The sequence below is a fragment of the Elephantulus edwardii genome, unplaced genomic scaffold (assembly GCF_000299155.1).
Source record: "Elephantulus edwardii isolate Elephantulus edwardi_28Jun2011 unplaced genomic scaffold, EleEdw1.0 scaffold00033, whole genome shotgun sequence".
Classification (NCBI taxonomy): Eukaryota; Metazoa; Chordata; class Mammalia; order Macroscelidea; family Macroscelididae; genus Elephantulus; species Elephantulus edwardii.
This window is the reverse complement of record NW_006399783.1, coordinates 20,097,011-20,122,954: the sequence shown is the minus strand read 5'-3', so window position 1 is coordinate 20,122,954 and position 25,944 is coordinate 20,097,011. Positions and strand designations below refer to the sequence as shown.

Genomic DNA, 25,944 nt, shown 5'->3' with positions numbered 1-25,944 from the left:
GTATTTTGGGAATGTTGCAATGAGGGACATGTTGCAGTGTTGCAGTGGTCTTTGGAGAGGGACATCATGTTGTGAGAGTGGAGGGACGGCGCAGGAGTTGAAGACCCTCGATGAGATGGATTGATTCTGTGAGTGGAGTGGTGGGAATGAATGTGTTTGAGACGGCGAGGCTTGCACAGGATAGAACGACGTTTAGGGCTCTTGTATATAGGGTCGAATGAGTCGCAAGCGACTCGATGGCACATAACAACAACAGCAGTAGAGAAAGTCTCTGATGACATCAGCAAAGGAGTAATAGGTGTTCAGTGAATGCCCTTCAGGACCAGATGGTCTTGTGCCAGCTAGACTTACCAGCAGTAGCCATGGCTGAAGCAGAGAGTCAGAGAGCCAACGTGAAATGAAGTTGAACTGCTGACTGCTCCCCTCCATAGACAGAACCAGAACTAAGCTAAGAGTCTTTGCCCAAGTTTGTTGGACAACTGGTGGGTAGATGGGGAGGCAGTATTGTCAGGACTGAGAACTTTAGAACAGTGGCCTTAAACGACAAGGCTCAAGGCTGTGGTACCTATAAGCGCGTATTAAAAGCTGTCTTGATTGTATTCTGTTACTGATGTACATTATAACCTTTTAACTTCCCTAATATGGTTCTTTGTGGTCTGTGAGATAGCGCATCAGATTTTGGACTCTAACATTAAGATTGGTGTTGACAAAAAAAAAAAAGATTGGTGTTGACATGAGTAGAAAGAGTTTGGGAGCATGGGGAACATGTCTGACCTCATGGGAATTGGTTTTGTAGTATTGATGCTGTTGATCAGGCCAGCTCGCCATTGCAAAGATACTAAAGGTCAGATATGGCCATCCCCATTTGGCCTTTGCTCTTTTTACACATTTTTAATAGGATCTTCTTTGTAAAAACCTTTCTTCCTTTTGATTAGGATCTCCTATTTCGTATAACTTATATTACTCCTGCTTCCAAGCTTGTTTTAATCAGGGAGTGCCACCAAACGCTGTCCACCATGGGTGACCATTAATGCATTTGACATGTCGGTGTCACAGTGTTCAGCTTCACAGCAACCACAGGTTACCACTGTATGGCAAGTGGACACACCAGTCCTATATGACCTAGAAGATAGCACTGATACTCTTTTTAAATTTTGAGGGTGTTAACTTTAGTGTTTTATTATCTGTTTGTGTTATTAAGAAGTCCAAAGCTCTTCTTAACCTTTGTTTTTGCCATGTGGCTCCTTACCCTTAGCTCCAAGTAGAAAACTAAAACTATTGCCATTGAATTTATTCTGACTCATAGTGATCCCATGCAACCGAGCAGCAATGCCTGCTAGGGTTTCTAAGGCTGTAAATCTTTACAAAAGCAAACTTCTCATTTCTGCATAGTAACTGATTGAGTCAAACTACTATCCTTTTAATTATTGGCCAAGTGTCTGATCCATAGCATGACCTCTCCAAATCCCAAACCAAAACTAACCTACTGCTGTTGAGTTGATATTGACTCTTGGTGACCTTCTTTTACATTTCTAGGACTGTAAATCTTATAGGAGCGGATTGCTTCATCTTTCTTCTGCAGAACACCTGCTGAATTCAAACTACTAGATGTTCATTTTTCAGCCCAAAACATAATGCACTACACCACCAGGTCACTGCACTTTAACACATGGCTGGGTATGAACATAAAAATAGGCTGTGTTAGGATTGAGAAATTATGGTACATACACACAATGAAATACTATGCAACACGCAGGAGCAATGATTTTGTAAATTACTACCTAACTTGGGAGGGACTGGAGAACATTATGCTGAGTGACATAACTCAGTCCCATAAGGACAAATACTGTATAAAAATCATTATTCAGGTAGTGAGGAGGCATTAATCAGGGATGTACAATTTGATAGGTGGGGATGTGAAGGAAATAGGGAAGATGTGGTGTGAAAAACAATGTATTTGAACTTTGTAAATAAACCTGTATAAAATTAAAAAGAAAAAAGTTTTAAAAAGTAAACAAAAAAAAAAATAGGGTACATTAGTCTTTCCTCAAGAGATTGGTTAGTTTCACCATTCCATCAGGTTTAAATTAAGCAGCTTCAGTTTGCATCCTTTGGGGCCAGATTCCTACACCAGTCAGGAGAGTACCAGCATCTGTTGTAGAAAACTAAGGCCTGATGTGAGACTGAGATGTCCTGAGACTGCTACCCCACAAAATCAGAGCCTGGGGCCTTTATCCAAGCTTGGTGAAAGGTTGGAGTAAGGGAGAAAAGCCTTAACTGGTAAGACAAAGACAACTTTTTAATACTAACCTAAATCTGTAATGCTATGGGCAAAATCCTGAATGATCCAGGAAGTATCAAAAGAAGTTGAAAAGAGTACACTGAGTCATTGTATCAGAAAAAATTGGCAGATACAGAACTATTTCAGGAAGTAGCGTATGATTAAGAACCACTTGTGATCAAAGAAGTTATTCAGTCTGCATTGAAGGCATTAGCAAAAGAGAAAATTCCAGGAAATGCGAGGATACCAGTTGACATGTTTCTACAAACAAATGCAGTTGTAGTTGTGCTCACTGTGCTATCCTAGGAACTTTGGAGGACAGCTCCCTGGCCAACTGTTTGGAAGAGATATATATTCCTACTGGCAAAAAGGGTGATTCACCAGAATGTGGAAATTACCAATATCATTAAGATTACATGCATATATAATTTTGCTGCAGATTTTTAAAAAACAGCTGTGACATTTTGTTGATAGAGAACTGCTAGAAATTCAGGCTGGATTTTAGAAGAAGCTCTGACATGAGGGATATCATTGCTGATGCCAGATGGATCTTGAGAGAAAGCAGAGAACACCAAAAGGAGGTCTATCTTTGTTTTATTGATTATGGAGATGCTTTTTACTGTATGGATCATAATAAATTATGGCTAACATCGAGAAGAATGAGAATCCAAGAACACGTAATTTTACACTTGTGAAACCTAGAACAAGAAACTATTGTCTGAAAAGAGCAGGGGATCACTGCATAGTGTACAATCTGGAATGGTGTGTGTCAGGGCTAAGTTCTATCTCATAGTTATTCAGTCTATATGCAGAACAAACCATTCGTAAAGTAGAATGTGACATTAGAATCAGAGTAAGACTCTCCATCAACCTGCATTAATGCATATGACACAACCTTGCTTGCTGAAAGTGAGAAGGGCTTGAAACACTTGGTTCAGAGGCTCAAAGACTATAGCCTTCAGTATGATTTACATCTCAACATCAAGAAAACAAAATTTCTGATCTCTAGGCCAATAGGCAACATCCTCATAGATGAAGAAGAGATAGAAATTGTCCATAATTTCTTGGATCCACAATAAACAGACTTGGCACCAGCATCCAGGAAATCAAAAGAAGTATTGGGAAAGTCTGCAGTCAGAGACCCCTCAAGTTTTGAAGAACAATTTTGTCAGCTTGAAGACTAAGATGCACCTGATCCAGACCATAATCTTAAATTACTTGCTGTGCAATTGAAAGTTAAACAGTGAATAAAGATGACAGAAGAATTGGTGCCTTTGAATTATGTTTGAGAAGTACTGAATATCCTGTGAACTGCTGAAAGGACAAATATGTCTTTGGCTGTCCGTGGTGTTCCTTGGAGCAAAGATAGTGAAACTTTGTCTCAAAAGGGCCAGTCATTGGAAAAGGACATTGTGTTTGGAAAGGTAGAAATCAGCAAAGGAGGGGAAAATCCTCAATGAGATAGGTTGACACTGACTGAAACAGTGGATTTGAGTATGTCAGAGATAGGATGGCACATGATAGGGTGGGGTTGAAATCCATTGTTCATGCAATTGTTGTGAATCATAGTTGACTTAAGGTACTTAACAGCACAACCACAGCAAAGCCACAAAGCTGAATGCTAAAGGACCTGTGAGTATACTTCAGAAGTTGTCCTGACTGAGAAATTTTATCCTGTTGTCAGTCTGAGTTGTACCTGGTTAACATGCTTGGGAGGGTGGAGGGACAGTGCAGGAGGAGAAGGCCTTCTATGAGGTGGATTGTTTCAGTGACTGGGGTAATCGGGATGGGTATGTCAGAGACAGTGCAATTGGTACAGGACAGAGCAGAGTTTAGGGCTGTTGTACATAGGGTTGCTATGAGTCGCAAGAGACTCAATGGCACATAACAACAACAACAACAACAACAACTTCCCTAATAAACCTCATAGTTATGAGTTTTGTGGTTCTGTGAAGTCTGTGTGCTATTACAGTGAATTTTGGACCCAGCAGAGCAATTGGAATTAGTAGAAGTGGGTACCAGTGCATGGAGGGATATGTTTGACCTCATGGGAAGTTTTTTGTGTTGTGGATGTTGTTTATGGGGACAGTTCCCCTTTTGGAGTTGATAGAGGTCAGACTGTCAGCTGTCCCCACTTTTGTTAGACTTGTTTATGAATAGGACAGTTTTCTTAAGTTAATGAGCCAGTGTCCATGTAGGCTATGCCCCAAACCAAGTAATTTATGAGAGATAAATCATGAGTGAGAGATAAATGTCACATGGACATTACCAAGGAACCTTGGAATGCTGGGCTTTGAGAATCAGTGACAAAAATTATCTCTCATGTGTGTACAGAAAGAAATGCATCCCATAGTGCTAGTGACCTTCTTTGTAATACTATTCTCTTGAACTGTGAGTAAATAAATTTCTGTACATTAAAGCTATCACTGTATTAATTCTGCCATAACAGCCCTAGAAAACTAGAGTTCTATATCAGTTCTTCCTAATTAAGTCATGACTACCAAAGCAAAACAGAAACAGACTTCTATTAGTAACTGTATTTGTCCCAGGACAAAACCAGAACTGAAAAAATTATGGGTGGAAAATATGATCTTCTAGAAACAATTATGTGATGGCATCAAGATTGGAGGGAGATTCTTCAGTAACCTGTGTAATGCAGATGACATAACTTTGCCTAGTGAAAGTGAGGAGGACTTGAAGTACTTGTTGCAGAGGATCAAGAATACAGCTTTCGGGGAGCTCTGGTGGCCTAGTGGCAAGGAACTGCAACTACAATCCCAGAGGCGTACGGTTCGAACCCACCAGATGCTCTGCCGTTAAAGGAGGGACAATCTCATGTACCAGTCAGATCTGATTTGACGGTACACGCACACAAAAGAGTAAAAAAAAAAATAAAAAATACAGCTTTCAGTATAGATTAGCATCTCCATGTCAAGAAGACAAAGATTCTTTCCACTGGACTGATAGGCAACATGATAGAGAAAAGATTGAAACTTTGAATAACTTCATCTTACTTGAATCTACAATTAACGCCTTAGGTACCAGCAGTCAGGAAATCAGGAGATGTATTGCATCGGGCAAGTCTGCAGTTAGGGATTTCTCCAAATTATTGAGAAGTAATGATGCCAAGTTTGAGGTCTAAGGTGTGTCTGATTCAGGCCGTGGTCTTTCCGATCCCTTGCTATGCATTTTAGAGCTGGACAGGGAATAAGAATGACAGAAAAAGAATTGATGCTTTTGAGCTATAGTGTTGGAGAAGAGTATTGAACATCTTATGAACTGCCAAAAGAATGAGCATATATGTCTTGGAGGTATATGAGCATATATAGTGCTCTTTGGAGGTAAAGATGATGAGGCTTCACCTCAAATACTTTGGACATGTTGGTAGGAGAGACTGTTCCTTGGAGAGTGACATGATGCTCGGAAAAGTGGAGGGTTGATGAAGGAGAGGAAGACCCTCGACCAGATGGATTGACATGGTGGCTGCTGTACTAGGCTCTGGTGTGTGGGAGGTATAAGGATGGCACAGGATAGGATAGGATTCAGAAGATCTGTTGTTCAGTAGAGTTGCTATGGGTCATCCTCAATGCAGCGGCACCTAATAACAACAGAAATTTAATCCCTTTCATAAAAGCTGAACAGCATGAATGCTGTGTAGTGTCCAGATCACTTGATGATCTGACTTGGAAGCAGCAGTACCCCATTCAGAGATGGCAGCTGACAATTCTTCCATGTGTTTCTTTGAGTAATTCTGATAATAAACTAATCTGCATCTGGCTCTTGAAAGGACTTACTGTGTTCCTGCTAAGTCTTCTGTTCCAGAGCTTCAGCCTATAGTTTATCCCATTCTGAGTATTGCTCCCAGTATACATACATTTTCAAAATTTGAGTATGTTTTAATTTCCTTGCTTTGGCCATAACTGAACTGATTTGAGTTGGTTGACATTCTGTGGGAAACTAAGACACTAAGCTTTGATAAAATTTCTGGCTTTATGCTTTTATTGGTTAATCTTCCATGTCTTGACCTACTTCTTGAATATATTGAGGTTTGATATCAGTGGAATGTGATATTGAGCCATTTTGTTAACATCACATTAACTCAGTATGTCCAAGCAGACATCTTTGTAGTATTTCAGTAATTTTTTTGCAATTGTATAAATTTTTTAGTTTTAGAAAATCTAGTAGGGACCTCTCTAAAGTATTCAAGAGCAGCGGTGTCTCTCTGGAGACTAAGATGCGCCTGATACAGGCCATGGTCTTTGCAATCACTTGTTATGCATCAGAGAGATGGACAATGACTAGGGAAGATAGAAGGAGAATTGATGCCTTTGAGCTGTGGTGCTGGAGAAAAGTATTGAATGTACCATGGACTGCCAAGAAAACAAACAGATTCCTCCTGGAGAGGGTTAAGCCAGGCTACTCCTTGGAGGCAAGGATTCTGGGGCTTTGTCTGACATACTTTGGACATGTTGTAAGGAGAGACAGGTCTTTGGAGAGGTACATCATGCTTGGTAGGGTGGAGGGGCAGCGCATGAGGGGAAGACCCTCTATGAGGTGGATTGATTCAGTGACTGGGGTAATCGGGATGGGTGTGTCAGAGGCCATGCAATTGTCACAGGATAGAGCAGGGTTTAGGGCTGTTGTACATGGTCGCTATGAGTCACAAACGACTTGATGGCACATAACAACAACAACAACAACAACAACAACAACAACAACAACAGTATTTATAGGAAAATCTTGTATTTGTATTTATATTTATATTGTTTTCATTTAATGAAAAAGGGATGTAAACTTGCACTTTACATTTATATATTCAATACTAAAGATATTTTTTAAATTTTTTTTATTTGTTTGCTTACAAAGTTTTATACATATTGTATTTCACTACTATCCTTCATTCACATTGCATTTCATATAATCATTCCGATTTACTATATAAGATTAATCAACACTGAGCTATACCCACGATTTTGCTCTTTCCAGATCCCTGCTAGATTCTTCCCATGTCCCTCCAACCATCAAATTGTGCATAGAGTGATTAGCAATTAGAATGTACAACTTCTGTTCAACAGGACATTGAAAAGTCTTTAACGTGACAGCAGCAAAAAAAATTAAAAAAAAATAGAATTCTGCAATTACAGCAGCCTTGATGTGTACGATTCTAAAATAAATACTTCTGAGCAGCTGTTGCCAGTTTTTTAGGATTAATTTAAACATATACACATTTTCCATCTTGTTTTCTGAGAGCGTTTTGTAAGAGTCAACGAGCTCGAGTAACTGAGGTGCTTGGTCACTCCTCAAGGCAGGCAGGAAAGAGCTCAGTTAACCCGGGCACACAGCACACCACACGACACGGGGTGTACCACAGCCTCTGCAAGTCCTTCACTGTGAGCCCACTGTCTTTTCAAAGAGAATTTCTTCCTAAGAGTTTGAGAATTTGGGTGGCCTGTTTTTTGCTAACCTGACTCCCTTGGATGGCCTCGTTAGTGGTCAGGGCACTGGCAATTTGGTCACAAGGCAAGTAAGGCTGCAATAAAGAAAGCCTGTGTCTAAAATACCGTGTGCTTACTGGAACCACTCAGATTATTTTTAACATAAAATACGTAACTTCAAAGTGAAGGGTCTAATCAAGCAACACTAACAAGATGGAGGCAGCATCTATTCTTCTAAGACTTATTAGGTTTGGCCCAGTATTCTCGATACATGGAATACATCATACCAACAGTCATTGCTCCCACCACAAAGCCTTGGGCTGTTACTTGCATGTGGATCAGGTGGATGGACATTTTCGTATTCCCCATTCTTCAGTTTGTATAATCCGTAAGCCATGATTGCAGCAAATCCCACCATTCCAATGGGGACAAATGGTGCCTCTTTAGCTTTTCGAATCAATTTGGATCCCTGATCATCTTATGAAGAGATACATCTGTGTTGGATGACATTGTGATTGGTTGAAGAATCGCCCACGAGCAAACCCACCACGTAAGGTCCCACCGGCTTTCAGATGCATCTCCTACAACTCATTGGGCTCTTAACACTTTTATGGTTTTCTCTCCTGTTTTTCTTTCTTTCGTTTATGCTCTTTCTCTCCCTCACTTCTCCACTTCTTCCTCCAGGCACACAAGTGCTAATGGCAATGACTACATGGCACAGTCTGAGAGGATGAGTGAATGCAAGTATGTCTGTTTCAAGGCTTTTCTCCCCCTCTGATGAAAGTACTGTTAAAACGATTGTGTGGAACAGGGTTGTGTTTTGTTCTGTGTTTTCGATCATGGGTCAAAATTTGCACTGACAGTAATAACAGAAATCTTCACCTGTCCTTATATTACCTATGCTATCATCCATAACTGACTAATAAAATGCTTGCATTCTACACTCTCAGGAAAAAAAAAACCAAAAAAAAAAAACCAAATTGTGCAAACCTGTGATTTCCACCCTGCCCATTCTTACCTCTCCGCCCTACCCTACCCTACCCTCCTGTTGGCCTCAAACATGTTTTAGAAGTTATCTATTTCTACAATAACAGTCTTATGCAGTATTTATCCTATGGGAATGAGTAGTTCACTCAACATAATGCTTTCCATTCCCTCCCAAGTTATGTAATAATTTTTAAAATTATTGCTCCTAAGTATTGTGTAGCCTTCCATTGTGTGAATGTACCACAGTTTCTCAATCCATTTGATTGTAATTGGAAATTTGGCCTGTTTCCATATTCTTGCGATGGTGAATAATGCTGCTTTGAACATGGTGTATAAATCTCCATTTATGTCTCAGTCTTCATTTTCTTGGAGTATATTCCAAGCAGTGGAATAGTTGGTTCTTATGGAATTTCTATATTCAGCTTTTTGAGGAAATGCCGAACTGCTTTTCAGAATGGTTGTACCATTTTACAATCTCACCAACAGTATGAGAGTTTCTATCTCTTCACATCCTCTCCAACATTTATTATTTGTTATCCTGTTAAGCTTTGCCATTGCTTCATGGGTAAGATGGCATCTCGTTGTGGTTTTGATTTGCATCACTCTTATTGCCAGTGATTTTAAGCATTTCTTCATGGTTTGTTTGCCATCCGAATGTCTTCCTCTGTGAAAGGTCTTTCCATGTCTTTTGCCCGTTTTGTAATTGTATTATTAGTCTTTTTCTTGAGGAGACCCTATAGGATTCTGTAAACGTTTGTTACGAGACTCTTTTCTGAGATGGTATTGCCAAATATTTCTTCCTAGTCAGCAAGTTTTCTTGTCACCCTGTTGGAAAAAGTTTTTGATGTATGCAGGGATTTAATTTTCAGAAGGGCCCATTCATCAATTTTATCCTCTTCTGGTTATGTATTTCTCTGGCTATATTTGTCAGCCTTTGAAAAACGTAGGCTAGGCTTTCTAAGGTTGGTCCTACTTTGTCTCTTATGATTGTTATGGTTTTTGACTCTACCCCTGGGTCTCTAATCCACCTTGAGTTGATTTTTATTTGTGATTAGAAGTGTGCATCCTGCTTCAGCTTCCTATATTGGGATTGTGTTGAACATGTTGATTGCTTTTGGTAGGATTGTCATTTTCACAATATTGAGTCTTCCATCCATGAACAGGGAACATTTCTCCATCTATATAGGTCTTTTACTGTTTCTCACACAAGTGTTTTGGAGTTTTCTTTGTAAAGGTCTTTTGTATCTCTAGTTAGGTTTATTCCCAAGTCAGTTTGTGGTTGGCTATTGTAAATGGTATTGCTTCTTAGTTTCTTTATATGTGTTTTTGTTACTGTAGAAGAATCCCAATGACTTTTATATATTGATCTTATATCCTGCCATTCTACTAAATTGGACTACTAGCTCTAACAGGTTTTCTGTTGTGTCTCTGGGGTTTTCTGTGTACACTATCATATCATTTGCATATAGCAGCAGTTTCACCATCTCTTTGCCGATCTAGATACTTTTTATTGTTGTATTGCCCTAGCAAGTACTTCCTATACAGTATTGAATAGGAGTGACAGTAGAAATCCTTGTCTGGTCCCTGTTCTTAAGGAGAATACTTTTAGTTTTTATCCATTAAGAATGATACTGGTTTTTAGTTTTGCATATATACTTTTCACTAAGTTGAGAAAATTCCCTTTTATTCCTCTTTTGTGGAGTATTTTAATCAGGGTGTTGGATTTTGTCAAAGGCCGTTTCTGCATCAGTTGCTAGAATCATGTGGTTCTTATTATTTGCTTTGTTAATATGATGAGTTACATTGATTGTTTTTCTTATGTTGAACCATCCTTGCATACCTGTTATGAATCCTACTTGATCATGATGAATTTTTTTTTAATGCTATTGGATTCCGTTGACTAGGATTTTGTTAAAGATTTTTTCATCTATGCTCATAAGAGATACTGGTCTGTAGTTTTCTTTTTTGGTAATATCTTTGCCTGGTTTTGGTATTAGCATTATGCTTGCTTCATAGAATGACTCTGGGAGTGTTCCTTCTTTTTCTCTTTTCAAAAATACTTTTAAGTGCAAAGGGCTGAGGATGGGCAAGGAAACAGGTGATAACCATAGGGTCTCACATATTGATGGGTTGAGGGAGATGGGGGTGAAGGACATGGGAATGATCTGGTATGAAAAACAATGCATACAGTCTTTGTAAACAAACCAGTATAAAATAAAAAAAAGACATAAAAGCTATGTGAAACAACAACAACAAAAAAGGTTACAACTAATTTCTGTAGGACATAAAACACAAAAACATGGAAAAAATACTTTAAGTAGCATTGGTGATAGATTTTCTCTGAATGTTTTGTAGAATTCAGCCATGAAACCATCTCGTCCAGGACATTTTTATTATGGGGAAGTCTTCTTATGACCTCTTCAATTTCTTATTTTGTGATGAGTCTTGTTCAAGTGTTCTACATCTGTCCTTGTCACTCTGGATAGGGTCTAAATTTCAAGAAATTTGTGCATTTTCTCTAGATTTTTTTAATTTTTCAGAGTATAGTGCTTCATGTTGTTGTTGTTAAGTGCCATCAAGTCCAGTACGACTCTTAGTGTCCCTGTGAACAATAGATCTGAAACCAGTTCTGTCCTGTTCTATCTTCACACCTCCTGACACATAAGAGTCCATTTCAGCGGTGATCTTGTCAATCCACATGTTTTAGGGTCTCCCTCTCCTTCGCTGACCCTCCACCCTTCCCAACATTAATTCCCTCTCCAAGGAATAGCATCTCCTAGCAATATGTCCAAAGTATGTGAGGTAAAATCTCATCATTCTTACCTCCAAAGAGCGCTCTGGCTGCACCCTCGCCAGGACATATTTATTCATTTTCTTGGTCATCCATGGGATGTTCAGTGCTCTTCTCCAGCACCCCATCTTAAAGGCATTGGTTCTTTTTCTGTCATCCTTATTCATTGTCCAGTTCTCTGATGCATAACTTGTATTCAGAAAGACCATGGCCTGAATCAGATGCACTTTAGTCCTCAAACTGACATCAGTACTCTTCAATAATTTGGAAGGGTCTCCCTAACTGCAAATTTTCCTATTGCAATGTGTCTCCTTATTTCCTGACTGCTGATAACAAGGGTGATAATTGTGGATCCAAGCAAGATGCAGCTGTTGACATTTTCAATTTCCTCTCCATCCATCATGACACGGCCTGTTGGTCCATTGGTAAGAATCTTTGTTTTCTTGATGTTGAGACGCAATTCATACCCAAGTCTGCATTCCTTGATCTTCTGCAACAAGTGCTTCAAATCCTCCTCACTTTCAGCAAGCAAGGTTGTGTCATCTGCATAACACAGGTTATTGATGCGTCTCCCTCCAATCTTGATGCCACACTCTTCTTCATAGAGTCCAGCTTCTCAACATAAATTGCTCAGCATATAGATTGAGCAGGTATGGAGAGAGAATACATCCCTGACACACTCCCTTCCCAATCTGAAACCATGCAGTGTTCCCTTGCTCTGTTTACACAACAGCCTCCTGGTCCAGGTATAAGTTCCTCATGAGCACAATCAAGTGCTCTGGGATTCCCATTCTTCTCAATGTCAACTACAATTTGTCATGATTCACAGAGTCATTTGCCTTTGCATAGTCAAAAAAGCACAAATAAACATTCTTCTGGTATTCCTTACTTTCAACCAAGATCCATCTGACATCAGCAATGATATACCTGGTGCTGTGGCCTCTTCTAAATCTTGCTTGAACTTCTGGCAATTCCCTATTTATGTACTGTTCTAGTAATTTTTGAATGATCTTCAGCAGTATTTTGCTTGCATGTGATATCAATGATAGTGTTTGATAATTTCTATGTTCAGTTGGATAACCCTTCTTGGAAATAGGAACAAATATAGACCTCTTCCCATCTGTTGGCCAGACAACCACCCTCCAAATTTCCTGGCATAGACCAATGAATGCATCCAAGGCTGCATCTGTTAATTGAAACAAGTCAGTTGGTATCCCACTGAATCCTGGGGCCTTATTTTTTGCCAATGCTTTCAATGCAGCTTCTGCTTTCTCTTTCATTACCATTGGCTCCTGTTCATATGGTTGTTGTTTATTGTGTACCGTTAAGTCAAAACCAACCCATAGCTGACTGTCCAGCAGGTTTTCAGAGGCATTTAATTGCATGGGGAGGAGATTGCCCATCCTTATCCCATGGAGCAGCTGGTGGCTTCTAACAGCGTGCCTTCGGGATTACAGCACAGCTTCTTGCCATTAGGCCATGGTACTTCCTGAAATTTTTTAGTGTCCATCAAACTTTCTGGTACAGCAACTCTGTGTATTCCCTCCATCGTTTTTTGATGCTTTCTGAGATTCAATACATTGCCCATAGCATCTCTCAACATTGTGACATGGGACCTAAATTTGTTTTTTAGTTCTTTCAGCTTGAGAAAACAGAGAGAATTATTCCCTTTTTATTCTCCAATTATCCTGCTATTGATCATGTTTAGAAAGAACCTTGTTATAAGTGGTGTAGCACTTGTCTCTCAGTTTGCTGTACTGCGATTGCTTGGGGATACTGTGATATGGAAATCTTTGCCACTGGTGTGTCAAATTCCAAAAGGGTTTCCCATTGTGGACAGGATTTAGTGGAGTTCCCTGATGAAGACAGATTAGGAAGCAGGATGGACCATCTACTTCCTAAATAAAGAAGAACCCTTTGAACATTAAACAAGAAGATATTTACAGTAGTGTAGTGGTTGAGCACAGATTGGAAGTTAGTTGAAATGAGGAAAATCAATAACAAACATTGTTTAACAATTGGTACATGCAATATTCGTAGCTTGAATGTTGGAAAATTGGATATTGTTAAAAATGAAATGGAACACATGAATATTGACATACTAGGCATTAGTGAGATGCGATGGATTTCCTATGGCCACTTTGAATCAGATTATATGATATACTATGTAGGGAATGAAAAACAGAAGAATGGTGTTGCATTCATAGTCAGAAAGTAAATGTCGTGGCAAGAAGCTGCAACTGCAAGTTCAGAGGTGCACAGTTCAAATCCACCAGTTGCTCTGCTCGAGAAGGAGAAACAATGTCCTCCTGTACCAGTCAGATCTGATTTGACGGTACACACAAAAAATAATGAAATTAAAAAAAAAATTTTTTAAAAAGAGAAAGTAAATGCCAAAATCTGTCCTGAAATACAGTGTTGTGAGTGATAGGATAATATCCATACACATATAGGGAAGACCCGTTAATGTGAATATTCTTCAAGTATATGCTCTTACATCTAGTACCAAAGAGGAAGAAATTGAGAATTTTTACCAAATTTTGCAGCCTGAAATTGAACAAACATGCAATCAAGATGTATTAATGATAATTGATGACTGAAAAGCAAAAGTAGGAAACCATGAAGAAGGATTATTGTTGTTGTTATGTGCCGTCGAGTCGTTTGCAACGCATAGTGACCCTATGCACAGCAGCCCTAAATCCTGTTCTATCCTGTGACAGTCTCATGGCCTCTGACACACCCATCCCGATTACCCCAGTCACTGAATCAATCCATCTCATAGAGGGTCTTCCCCTCTTGCGCCGTCCCTCCACCCTCCCAAGCATGATGTCCCTCTCCAAGGACCTGTCTCTCCTTGCAACATGCCCAAAGTATGTCAGACAAAGCCCCAGAATCCTTGCCTCCAAGGAGTTGCTTGGTTTAATCCTCTCCAGGATGAATCTGTTTGTTTTCTTGTCAGTCCCCCGCAGCTCAAAGGGATCAATTCTCCTTCTGTCCTCTCTAGTCATTGTCCAACTCTCTGATGCATAACAAGTGATTGCAAAGACCATGGCCTGTATCAGGCGCACCTTAGTCTCCAGAGAGACATCGTTGCTCTTGAGTACTTTAGAGAGGTCCCTAACAGCAGACTTTCCCATCGCAATACATTTTTTGATTTCCTGACTGCTGGTGCCAAGAGTGTTGACCATGGAGCCGAGCAAACTGAAGCTGTGAACAATCTCAATCTCTTCGCCATCCATCCTGGTGTTACCAATTGGTCCAGTGGTGAGAATCTTTGTCTTCTTGACATTGAGCCTCAGTCCATACTGAGGGCTGCAGTCCTTGACCCTTTGCAGCAAGTGCATGAGGTCCTCCTCAGTTTCAGCAAGCAGGGTTGTGTCATCCGCATAACGCAGATTGTTAATAGATCTTCTACCAATCCTGATGCCACAATTCTCCTCATAGAGCCCAGCCTCCTGGATAATCTGCTCTGCATACAGGTTGAAAAGGTATGGAGACAGGACACATCCCTGGCATACACCCTTCCCAATTTTGAACCATGCAGTGTTACCCTGCTCTGTTCCGACTACTGCCTCTTGATCCAAGTATATGTTTCTCATTACACGGATTAGTAGTTGGAAAATATGGGCTTGGTGATAGAAATGGGGCTGGAAATAGAATGATTGAATTTTGTATTTACAATGATTTATACTTTTTCTAAAAAGACACAAAAGACCACTTTACATGTGGATTTCATGCAATGGGCTGCATAGGAATCAGATTGACTACATTTGTGGAAGAAATCATTGGACATTTGTGGAAGAAATCATTGGAGAAGCTTAAAATCAGCAGTCAGAATGAGGCTAGAGGCAGACTGGGTCAGATCATCAATTACTCATATGCAAGTTCAAATTGAGGCTGAAGAAAATGAAAATAAGTCCACAGGAACCGAGATAAGATCTTGAATCAATTCCATCAAAATTTCACGATCATCTTAAGAATCGGTTTGAGACATTGAATGCCTCAATATTAGACCAGATGATTTATGGGATGATATCAAGGATATCATCCATGAAGAAAGCAAAAGGTCATTATAAAAATAGAGGAGAAAGAAAAAACCAAAATGGATGTCAGAAGAGACTCTAAAGACTGCACTGGAACGTTGGGAAACAAAATATAAAGGAAAACATGTCGAAGTAAAAGAGTTGACAGGCGATTTCAAAGGTCAACTTGAGAGGACCCAGCAACGTATTGTAGTGCTTCATAGTATTCCAATATTATCTATTTTCATCTGGTTCTATCGCAGTGTCACCTCTGTCATTTCTTAATTGAGTTAGTTGTGTCTTCTCTTTTTCTTTCTTTTGTTAAGTCTGCCAATAGCTTGTCAATTTTGTTTAACCATTTTGAAAAACCAGGTCCAGGTCTTATTGATGGTTTCAGTTGTTTTTCTGTTTTCTATCTCATTGATTTCAGCTCTTGTCTTATAATTTCTTTTTTTCTAGGGACTGTGGGATTAGATTATTTTTTAAATTTAATGGAGGTGTTATGTTAGATCATTGATTTTACTTCCTTTTTTATATGTATGCCTATTGCTATGAACTGCCCCCTGAGGACTGTTTTAGCTGCATTGCAGAGGCTTTGGTATGTTGTAGTTTCATTTGTTTCAGGGAACAATTTTATTTCATTCTTTAACCCAGTTGGGTTCTAGCAGGGTATTATTTAGCTTCTACAGTAATAGTTTTGTAAACTTCAACCTCATGTTGTTAATTTCTAGTATTATAGCATTGTGTCTGAGAAGATACTTTGTATTGTTTCAGTGTTTTCCTATTTGTTGAGGCTTGCTTGGTTTTCTAATGTATTTTCTATTCTAGAGAATGTATTATATGCACTTGAGAAGAAAGTGAATTGAGTTTTAGTAGGGTGCAGTACCCTAAATATATACCACAAGGTTCATGTGGCTGATGATATAGTTTAGATTTTCTACATCTTTGTTTAGTTTCTTTTGAGTTGACCTATTCTTTGGTAAGAGTGATATGTTAAAGTCTTCTACCACTGTTGTGGTGTTGTCTATTTCTTTCTTCAGTTCTGTTAACTGTTTTATATATTTTGTAAGTCTATCGTTTGGTGCATAAATGTTGACCAGGGTTATGTCTTCCTGGTCAGTTGTGCCTTTAATCAGTATGTAATGCCTTTCCTTATCTTTATGGTGGTTTTGATTATGAAGTCTGTTTTATCAGAAGTTACTATTATCACTCCTGCTTTTTTGTTGATGCCATATGTTTGATATATTTTTCCCCAGCCTTTGAGTTTGAATCAGTCTTTCTCTTCATTTCTTAAATGTGTTCTTTACAGGCAACATATTGGTTGGCTTTGTTTTTTTAATCCATTCTGCTACACTTTTTCTCTGACTTGGCACATTTAGTCCATTCACAGTAAGTGTGATTATTGTCAGGCCAGGTTTTATTGTTACTGTTTTTCTGTTTCTTTTTCTGTTGTTTCTGATTACTATGGTCCATCTGCTTTCCTTTGATGTTTCTGTGTGAAGGTCTTCCCTTAAAATTTCATTTTTATTATATGCCGTCAAGTAGCCTGTAACTCATAGCAAATCTTTGTACACACCCCCACCCCAGGAAATCAGACTCACTGAGCTTCTTGAAGTAGATTTCTCCATTCTTGGTAACACCTGGGAAAATTTCTTCTAGTATTTCTTCCATAATTTTCTCAGTGACTTGCCTTTCTGTGTTCTGGAATTCCAGTCATATGTATTTTTCCTTTGATGTCATCCCAGACAATTCTAATATTTTCTTTATTTTATATCTCATCTCTGATTTTTCTTCTAGTATGTTTCCATTTACTCTCTTGTCCTCCAGCTGACAGACTCTGTGTTCCATTTCTTCTGTTCTATTTTTCTGTCCTTCCAGTATGTTGGACAGGTCTGCCATTTTGCTCTTAGTATTCTGGATTGCATTTTCATGCTTTTCTGTTATTTCCAGTACTGTGGTGGCTGTGTTCTCTCTGTCTTGTGGTAATTTTTTGAGTTATTGTACCTTTTTATCTATAGTTTCAATATTCCATCTTTTGCATATTCTTTCGTAGTTGTTCACATTGTTCCTCCATGATATATTTCTTCTGGTTCCCTGTCTCTAGAGAATTTTAGCTTTCTTAATGGCTTCCATTGTTTCTTCTATATTTTTACCTTCTTTTGTAGCTGTTCAAATAGCTCTGCAGCAACATATTTTCTCTGGTTCTCTGTGTCTGGGGTATTCTTGTGTCCACTTTTTTAGGAGTTGTTTTTTCATAATGATTGATGTAGACTGCTACTTTTTTGACATTGTGTGAATCATTCTTAATAGATTTTAGGCTGTTTTTAGTGTATCATATCTCAGGGTATGGTGATTTTCTATGGAGGACCTGAATATTGGTGTATGCCTGTGGTGTGCCACAGGCCCTCAGGCCCAAAGGGCTAAGTCTTTGAGATGTAGAGCACAAGGATATATTGATTTCTGGAAACCATGGCTGTTCTGCACCTCTTCCCCAGTGGGCTTTAGAAGTCCCAAGCTCTCCATGTGTTGTAGATAGGACAGTTCAGTAGCAGAGCATCTGAGTTTTAGAGCACAAGAATATATGGATCTCTGGAAACTGCAACAGTTCCATGCCTAAAGATATTTTTGTGTCAGCTTGTTGCTTTAGTTCTTTTATTGAAAAATTATTTACTTTTAAACTTGTTCTTCATGTTTTATATATAAATGCTACTTAAGTTTAAGTAATTTTATTAGTCAGTACATATCTACAAAAAAGACAATATTCTTTGTACTTCACAAGCAATTAGTATATAAGGGATTGGAATGTAAGAACCCATGAAAATTGGCTTTTCTATCCATTATGTGGGTCTCCAGTTACCTTAACTATGGACACATGGTCTGTGGGACCAATATAAGAGAGTACTTTCCACACTCTAAAAAAAGGGCAATGACAATGATGAAGAGAGGAAGAAGAGATTGTAGCATTGCTGTGAAGAGACTGTGGCAAGATGTAACCAGAGGAACCTTTGTAATGTAGCCATAGTTAAAAGTTTTGCTTGCTGCATGATTCAGTAAAAAGCTGACTTGTAACTGCTCTGAGATGAAGTTTGCTATATGATTGAGGAAACTGGAGTCTTCTTGAATTGTGCTGCTGCACTGAAACCTAGACTTCCACGAATTGGGGAATTGTATCTTGCTGTTAATCTGGCTTGGGACTGTTGAACTAAACTTGAGCTTGTATTAGTGATATTCCTTGCCTTTCCTAATCCCCAGTCTTTCTCCCTAATAAACTTCACAACTAGGAGTAAAGTGTGTGAGTCAATTTGCAACTAACTTTTGGACATAATGATTGGTAGAAATAGGTGCAAGAGCATGTGGAGTGGTATGTCTGACTATGTAGTTATTTGTATGGTATATGGATATTACAGTCTTTTGTGATTAACAATTGCTTGGATGTCAGTTTGAGATCTAAGGAGTATCTGATTTAGGCCATGGTTTTTCTGGTCACTTGTTGTGCATCTGAGAGCTGCACAGTATTAAGGATGATATTAGAAAAATTGACAGTTTTGAGCTTTAATGTTGAGGAAGAGTATTGAGTATCTCATGGACTACTCAAAAGAACAAACAAATAGGTCTTGGAGAGAGTGCAGCTGGAGTGCTCTTTGGAGGCAAAGATGATGAAGCTTTACCTCACATACTTCAGGCATGTTGCTAGGAGGGGCTATTCATTGGAGAGTGACATGATGCTTGGAAAAGTGGAGGGTCAGTGAAGGAGAGAAAGACTCAACCAGGTGGATTGAAATGGTGACTGGAACAAAGGGCTCTAGTGTGTCAGGAAGTGTGAGAATGGCAGAGGGTAGGACAGAGTTCAGATCTCTTGTTCATAGGACTGCTATGGGTTGTGCTCAACTCCATGTCACCTAGCAACAACAACGTGGAAAGTTCTCCTTTAGGAAGTGGATAAAAGTCAAGACTCAGCCACCTCCACATTGCATCTGCTTCTTTTACAGGGATAGAAAGGTGCCGACTTGATGGCACTCAACAACAACAACTACTTAATTAAAAAAGGATCCCCTGATTCACATGTAAGAGGTGGACAGTGAATAAGAATGACAGAAAAAGAATTGATGCCTTTGTGCTGTGGTGCTGGAGAAGAATTCTGAGTATCCCATGGACTGCCAAAAGAACAAACAGATATGTCATGGGAAAAATGTGGCCAGAGTGGTCCTTGGAGATAAAGATAATGAAGCTCCATCTCTCATACTTAAGACGTGGTTCTAGGAGAGGCCTATTTCTTGGAGAAGGACATCATAATTGGAAAGATAGAGGGTAAGTGAAAGAGAAGACCCTCAAAGAGATTGATTAATGTAGTGACTCAGTGGGCTCAGGTGTGTCAGAGATGATAAGGATGGCACAGGATGGGACAGAATTCAGGTCTTTTGTTCATAGAGTCAACTGTCAGTCATACTTGAATTATGTAAAAAGAACAAGGGCCAGATGGGGATGACCATATTTAACCTTTACCAACTTCACAAAGGGAAACTGTCCCTGTAAATACCACCAACACCACAACACCAATTTCTACGAGGTCAAACATGTCCCCCACACTCTCACATTTCTTTCTACTCATCCCAACACCACTCTTAGTACGTTACTGGGTCCAAAATCCAAAGCAAGAGCTCACAGACCACATGGAACCATATTAGGGAACTAAAAGAAGAATATAATTTAGGTTAATAATAGAATACACAGTGTGCCCTGGCCTAGTTTTGACTGCTGATTTTGAGCTTCTTCAAAGATTTTTTCCATAAATGTAGTCAGTCTGATTCCTATGCAGCCCATTGGGTGAAATCCACATGTAAAGTTGTCCTTTGTGTCTTTTAGAAAACGTATTTGCAATGAATAAATCACTGTAAATACAAAATTCAATCATTCTGTTTCCAGCTTCTTTTCTGTCACTGAGCCTGTATTTTCCAACTACTGCTCCTTCTTCACTGTTTCCTACTTCTGCATTCCAGTCACCAATTATCATTAACACATCCTGATTACATGTTCGGTCAGTTTCAGATTGCAAAATTTGGTAAAAATTCTCAATTTCTTCCTCTTTGGTACTAGTTGTAGGAGTATATACTTGAATAATAGTTGTGTTAACTTGTCTTTCTTGTATGCATAGGGATATTATACTATCACTTACAACATTGTGTTTCAGGATAGAACTTGAAATTGACTTTTTGACTATGAGCGCAACACAATTCTTCTGGTTTTCATTCTCTGCATAGTATACTATATGATTATGTGTGTCTGATTCAGGTCATAGTCTTTCCAGTTACTAGCTATGCATCTGAGATCTGGACAATAAATAAGCATGAAAGAAAAAGAATTGATGTCTTTGAGCTGTGGTGTTGGAGAAGAACACTGAACATCCCATGTACGGCTAAGAGAATGAATAGATATGTCTTGGAAAGGGTGCGCCAGAGTGCTCTTAGGAAGCAAGATTGATGAGGCTTCTTCTCACATAATTTGGACATATTGCTAGGAGGTGCTATTCCTTGGAGAATAACCTGATGTTGGGAAGGGTAGAGGGTCGGTGAGGGAGAGGAAGACCCTCATTCAGGTAGTTTGACACAGTGACTGCTGCAAAAGGCTCTCAGGAGTCAGGAAGTGTGAAGATGATGTAAGATAGGACTGGGTTCAGATCTTTTGTTCGTAGGGTCACTGTGAGTCATACTTGATGGCGCCTAACAACAACAACAACAACAGTAGAAAACAGTCAAAACAGCTTCTGAAATGTACTTGTAAGCCCCTCAGCTTTAAGCCACAAAGCTTTAGGCCAGTGTTATAAAGATCTCTGTCCTGCCAGTTATGGCCCTCCCTTCTTAGTCTTCCAGCCAACTTGGGCAAAAGGCTCTCATTCAATGGCTTTGCAGTTCTAAAGTCCACTTCATTTTATGTCAGGTCTCTTATTCTCTCCTGTGGCTACTATGGCTGCTACTCCGATAGCCTCTGGTCTGGCTGGCACAGGCATCTCTGGCCCCAAAGGGCATGTTGTGTTCTCTTGCTACTTCTTCACAGGTGATGAGGTTTCTCTCATTCTGCTGTTGGATCCACCCAGTTGAATGGCGAGACTAGCCAGTCTCCTTATGGATAGGTTAACAACCTTATTCCTGCCCATCCACAAGGCAAAGTAAGTCAATGGCTAGGGAAGTCACTTTGAACAATAAACCCTTAACATCACAACTTGACAGTACATAACAACAACCATCACCATGAAAAAGTAAGTTTAACCTGTCACAGGTTATATAGTCTGTTCATGCTTTCCAGAACTACATCTGTAATTTGCACCAGGAAAGTCTACTCATGCAGGAATGTTGTAACAATGTCAAATTGCTCTAAGTTTCTAAATGTTTATTTTCCCTTTCTATGCATTTTTGTTTTTGTTGAGGATTAGTTGACTGCCATGAGTCTATAGATTGTACTTTTAATAGCATCAATTTAGGTTGTCAATAAATTTTTACAAGAAGATGCTTTTCTGAACATCAGTTTGCATGTGTCATATTCATGTATGAGTTTATTAACTTATGGTAGATAGTATTTTTTTAACCTGTACAAAATATAAAATTAAAAATGTTTTTTTCTAAAACAGTGTAGGAAATAGGTTATCTCATATACTACTGATGAAATGGATTGTTTACAAGGCAAGAGTTGAAAATAATTTCCAAAATCTTACATATTCACATTGTTTGATTAACCAATTTTCAAGAAGTCAGGACATGGCACTGGGAAAATCTGCAGTTAGGGACCTCTTCAAATTATTGAGGAGTAATCATGTCCGTTTGAGGACTAAGATGCATCTGATTCAGGCCATGGTCTTTCCAGTCACTTGCTATGCATTTGAGAGCTGGATAATAAATAAGGATGACAGAAAGAAGAATTGATGCCTTTGAGCTGTGGTGCTGGAGAAGAATACCCAACATTCCATGGACTGCCAAGAGAACAAATATGTCTTAGAATGGGTGGAGCCAGAGTGCTAGTTGGAGGCAAGAATGATGAGGCTTTGCCTCACATCCTTTAGACTTGTTGCTAGGAGGAGCTATTCCTTGGAGAGGGACATGATGCTCTGGAAGGTGGAAAGTCAGCAAAAGAGAGGAAGAGCCTTGCCCGGGTGGATTGATATGGTGACTGCTACAATGGGCTCTTGTGTGGGGGGAAGTATGAAGATGGTACAGGATAGGACAGAGTTCAGCTCTATAGTTCATACGGTTGCTATGAGTTATATTCAACTTGCACACAGGATTCAGATCTGTAGTTCACATGGTTGCTATGAGTCATACTAAACTTGACAGCAACTAACAATGACGGCAGCTAATACCAGAAGTATTTTAGTTTATATCACCCAGGTGAAATTGGAATCTTTTCATATATTTAGGAACTCTTTGAATATCTTTTGCTAACTCGCAGATTTTGCTTATGAGAAGAGGATAATTTTTACTCATTTTTGGTTGAATGTTTTTTATTATTTAAGGGAGCTGTGATGGCATAGTCCGTGGGGAATTTTGCTGCTGTCCCAAGGGCAGGGCCTTTTTGGTAGTATGCATCTACCAGTAACTCTTCAGAAGATGGACAGTCTCTTCTCCTATGATTTATAGCATCACAAAACCAGCCAGCTGGAGGATCAGCCATGAGGTAGTTCCCACTTGATGACTCAGGTGGCCTAGTGGTAAGAATCTGCACTGAAATCTCAAAGGCTTGTAGTTCAAATCTCTTGGCTTCTCCACATGAGAAGGACCAGCAACCTCTTCCCGGGAGATTAACTGCCTCTGAAAACCTGTTGGAGGTTCAGCTATGGGTTGGTTCTGGCTTGATGGTACACAATATTAACATATATAAAGAATATGTGATAAATATTTTTCCTTAATTGATTTATTGCTTTAGAAAGTACTTTTAAATGAATACAGTGGCTTGTTGTTGTTATGTGCCATTGAGTCACCTGCGACTCATAGCGACCCTACATGTACAATAGCTCTGAACTCTGCCCTAACCTGAACCAGTCTTACTGACTCCCACACACCTAATCCCATTGCCCCAGTTACTACATCAATCCATCTCATCTGGAGTCTTCTTCTTCTGTTCTGTTGTCCCTCCATCCTTCTAAGCAGGATGTCCTTCTCCAAGGACTGGTCCCTCCTGGTCACATGCACAAAGTATGTTATACAAAGCTTCAAAGACCTCTTTGTTCTCTTGGCAGTCCATGGTATGTTCAGTATTTTTCTCCAACAGCACATCTCAAATGCATCAATTCTTTTGTCATTTTTAGCCATTGTCCAGCTCTCTGATGCATAGCAAGTAATTACTAAGACCATGGTCTGGATCAAGCATACCTTAGTCTCTAGACTGACATCATTGCTTTTTAGCACTTTGGAGAGTTCCTTGACTGCCATCTTCCTCAATGTAATTCATATTTTGATTTCTTTACTGCTGGTGCCAAGGGTGTTGATTGTGAAGCAGAACAAACTGAAATTGTTAACAACCTTAATCTCTTTACGTCCATTATGGTGCTGCAGATTGGCCCAGTGATGAGAATCTTAGCCTTCTATATTGTCAGCATTAGGAAAGATAGAGCTGGAATACTAGTTTCAGTGGTAGCTACCTTAACGCTATTTCTTACTTTGCAACAGGTGCCAAAGGAGGAGAATGGACTGCAAAAAATGACGACAGAACAGCCAAATAGAGAAAAGAGTTTGCCTAAAAGAAAAATTGCACGTATGTTTTCACTTTTGTGTTGAATAAAATAATTTGAATAGTTTAGAAATTGCAACAGTTTGGAGAATTGGCAGTAGTGTTTTCATTAGGGAAAAGAGTTTTCTGAAGGAAGTATTTGTTTGCTCTTATTCTGGACTCCATTATAACTAATTCCTAGAAATTTCTATAGCTTATATAATTGATTATTTAGTGGCATAGTATTTAGATGACAGGATATGACTGACTGACTGTAGGCCCTTTAGGTTTTAAAATTTGGTTCACAAATTTTACCACCTAAGGTGAATTACTGTTTTCAGTGTACTCTCTTTCTTCATCAATAAAATGTAGATAAATAATACTTGCTTGGTAAGTCACTTAGCAGAGACTGAAATAAAAAAATTAAATTACTATTTTTACAGTTGCAGTCCTCTTAGAACATTTGCCTTCTGAATTATTCAATATGATGTTATTTAATAATGATTTGTTTTATATTTTAATAAACTGTAAGAACTAGTTGGAATTATTACAGTAGTTGAAGATAAACAAGAATTTCCTTCATTATGAATTTAATTAAGATATAGTTCTTAGTTAGCTGTTAATGGTTTTTGTTTGTATCATTGCCTTATATTTGTGTGTTTAAATATATTGAATATATTTAAGTTATTTTCAGTCTTGATATTTTAGGTACTATAGTTTAAAATGCATTAATCTTACCAGGGAGTTACTCATTCCTTAGTGTCAAGTCTTTCATCTTTCTGGTTCAGTTTTTTCCTAAACATTTTACTTTTTTAGTTACTAGTGTAAATGAAATAGTTTTCGTAGTTTTCTTTTTTGAATCATTTATTCTTGTTGTATAGGAATGCAACTTTTTTTTTATATTATACTTTGCAACTTTGGTAAATTTGTATATTAAGTCTAGTAGGTTTCTTGTGGATTTTTAAGGACTTCCTACAAATAAGATCATACCATCTAGAATTGTTTTTTCTTAATTTGGATGTTTTAATTTCTTTTTCTTGCCTAATTGCTCTGGACAAAACTTCTAATTTAATGGTTAATAGAAATTCCAGTTTATATATTGTACATCCTTTTTTCTTGATATTATAGACTGATGAGCACATCCAGGGCTGTATTTGTCATTTCAAGCATGTCTATTACTATCACATTGATTCCTGGGGCTTATCTTTTGCCAGCGCCTTCAGTGCAGTTCGAACTTCATCCTGCATTACCATTGGCTCTTGTTCTTATGGAATTGTAGAATTTTTTTAGTATATTCCTTCAATCTTCTTTAGATGCTTCCTGGATCTGTCAGGATTTAGCCCATGGTATTTCTCAGCGTTGCAACTTAGGGATTGAATTTGTTTCTCGGTTCCTTTAGTTTGAGATATGCTGAGTTCTTCCTTTTTATTCTCTGAGTCCAGCTATTTGCACATTATGGTATAGTATTTTGCTTTCTCTTCTTGAGCTACCCTTTGGATTATTCTGTTCAGCTCTTTACTTTGCCATCTCTCCCTTTTGTTTTGACTTCTTGATGCTCTAAAGCAATTTTCATAGTCTTTTCTGATGTTGTTGTTATTGTTGTTATGTGCCGTCAAGTCGCTTGTGACTCTTAATGACCCTATGTACAACAGCCCTAAACTCTGCTCTGTCCTGTGCCAATCACACTGTCTCTGACACTCCCATCCCAATTATCCCAGTCACTGAATCAATCCA

At 38.8% G+C, this 25,944-nt stretch overlaps 1 protein-coding gene and 1 pseudogene across 1 annotated transcript in view; one reads left to right on the top strand and one right to left on the bottom strand.

Annotated features, from left to right (window-relative positions):
- The window catches only part of UIMC1 (ubiquitin interaction motif containing 1), a 156,146-nt gene that overhangs the window by 3,653 nt on the left and 126,549 nt on the right, over positions 1-25,944 (top strand). Inside the window, exon 2 of the mRNA XM_006884436.1 lies at positions 24,171-24,255. Within this exon, the coding sequence (XP_006884498.1) occupies positions 24,171-24,255 (85 nt within the window). The remainder of the gene's footprint in view (positions 1-24,170; positions 24,256-25,944) is intronic.
- On the bottom strand, positions 7,951-8,226 carry LOC102868617 (annotated as a pseudogene).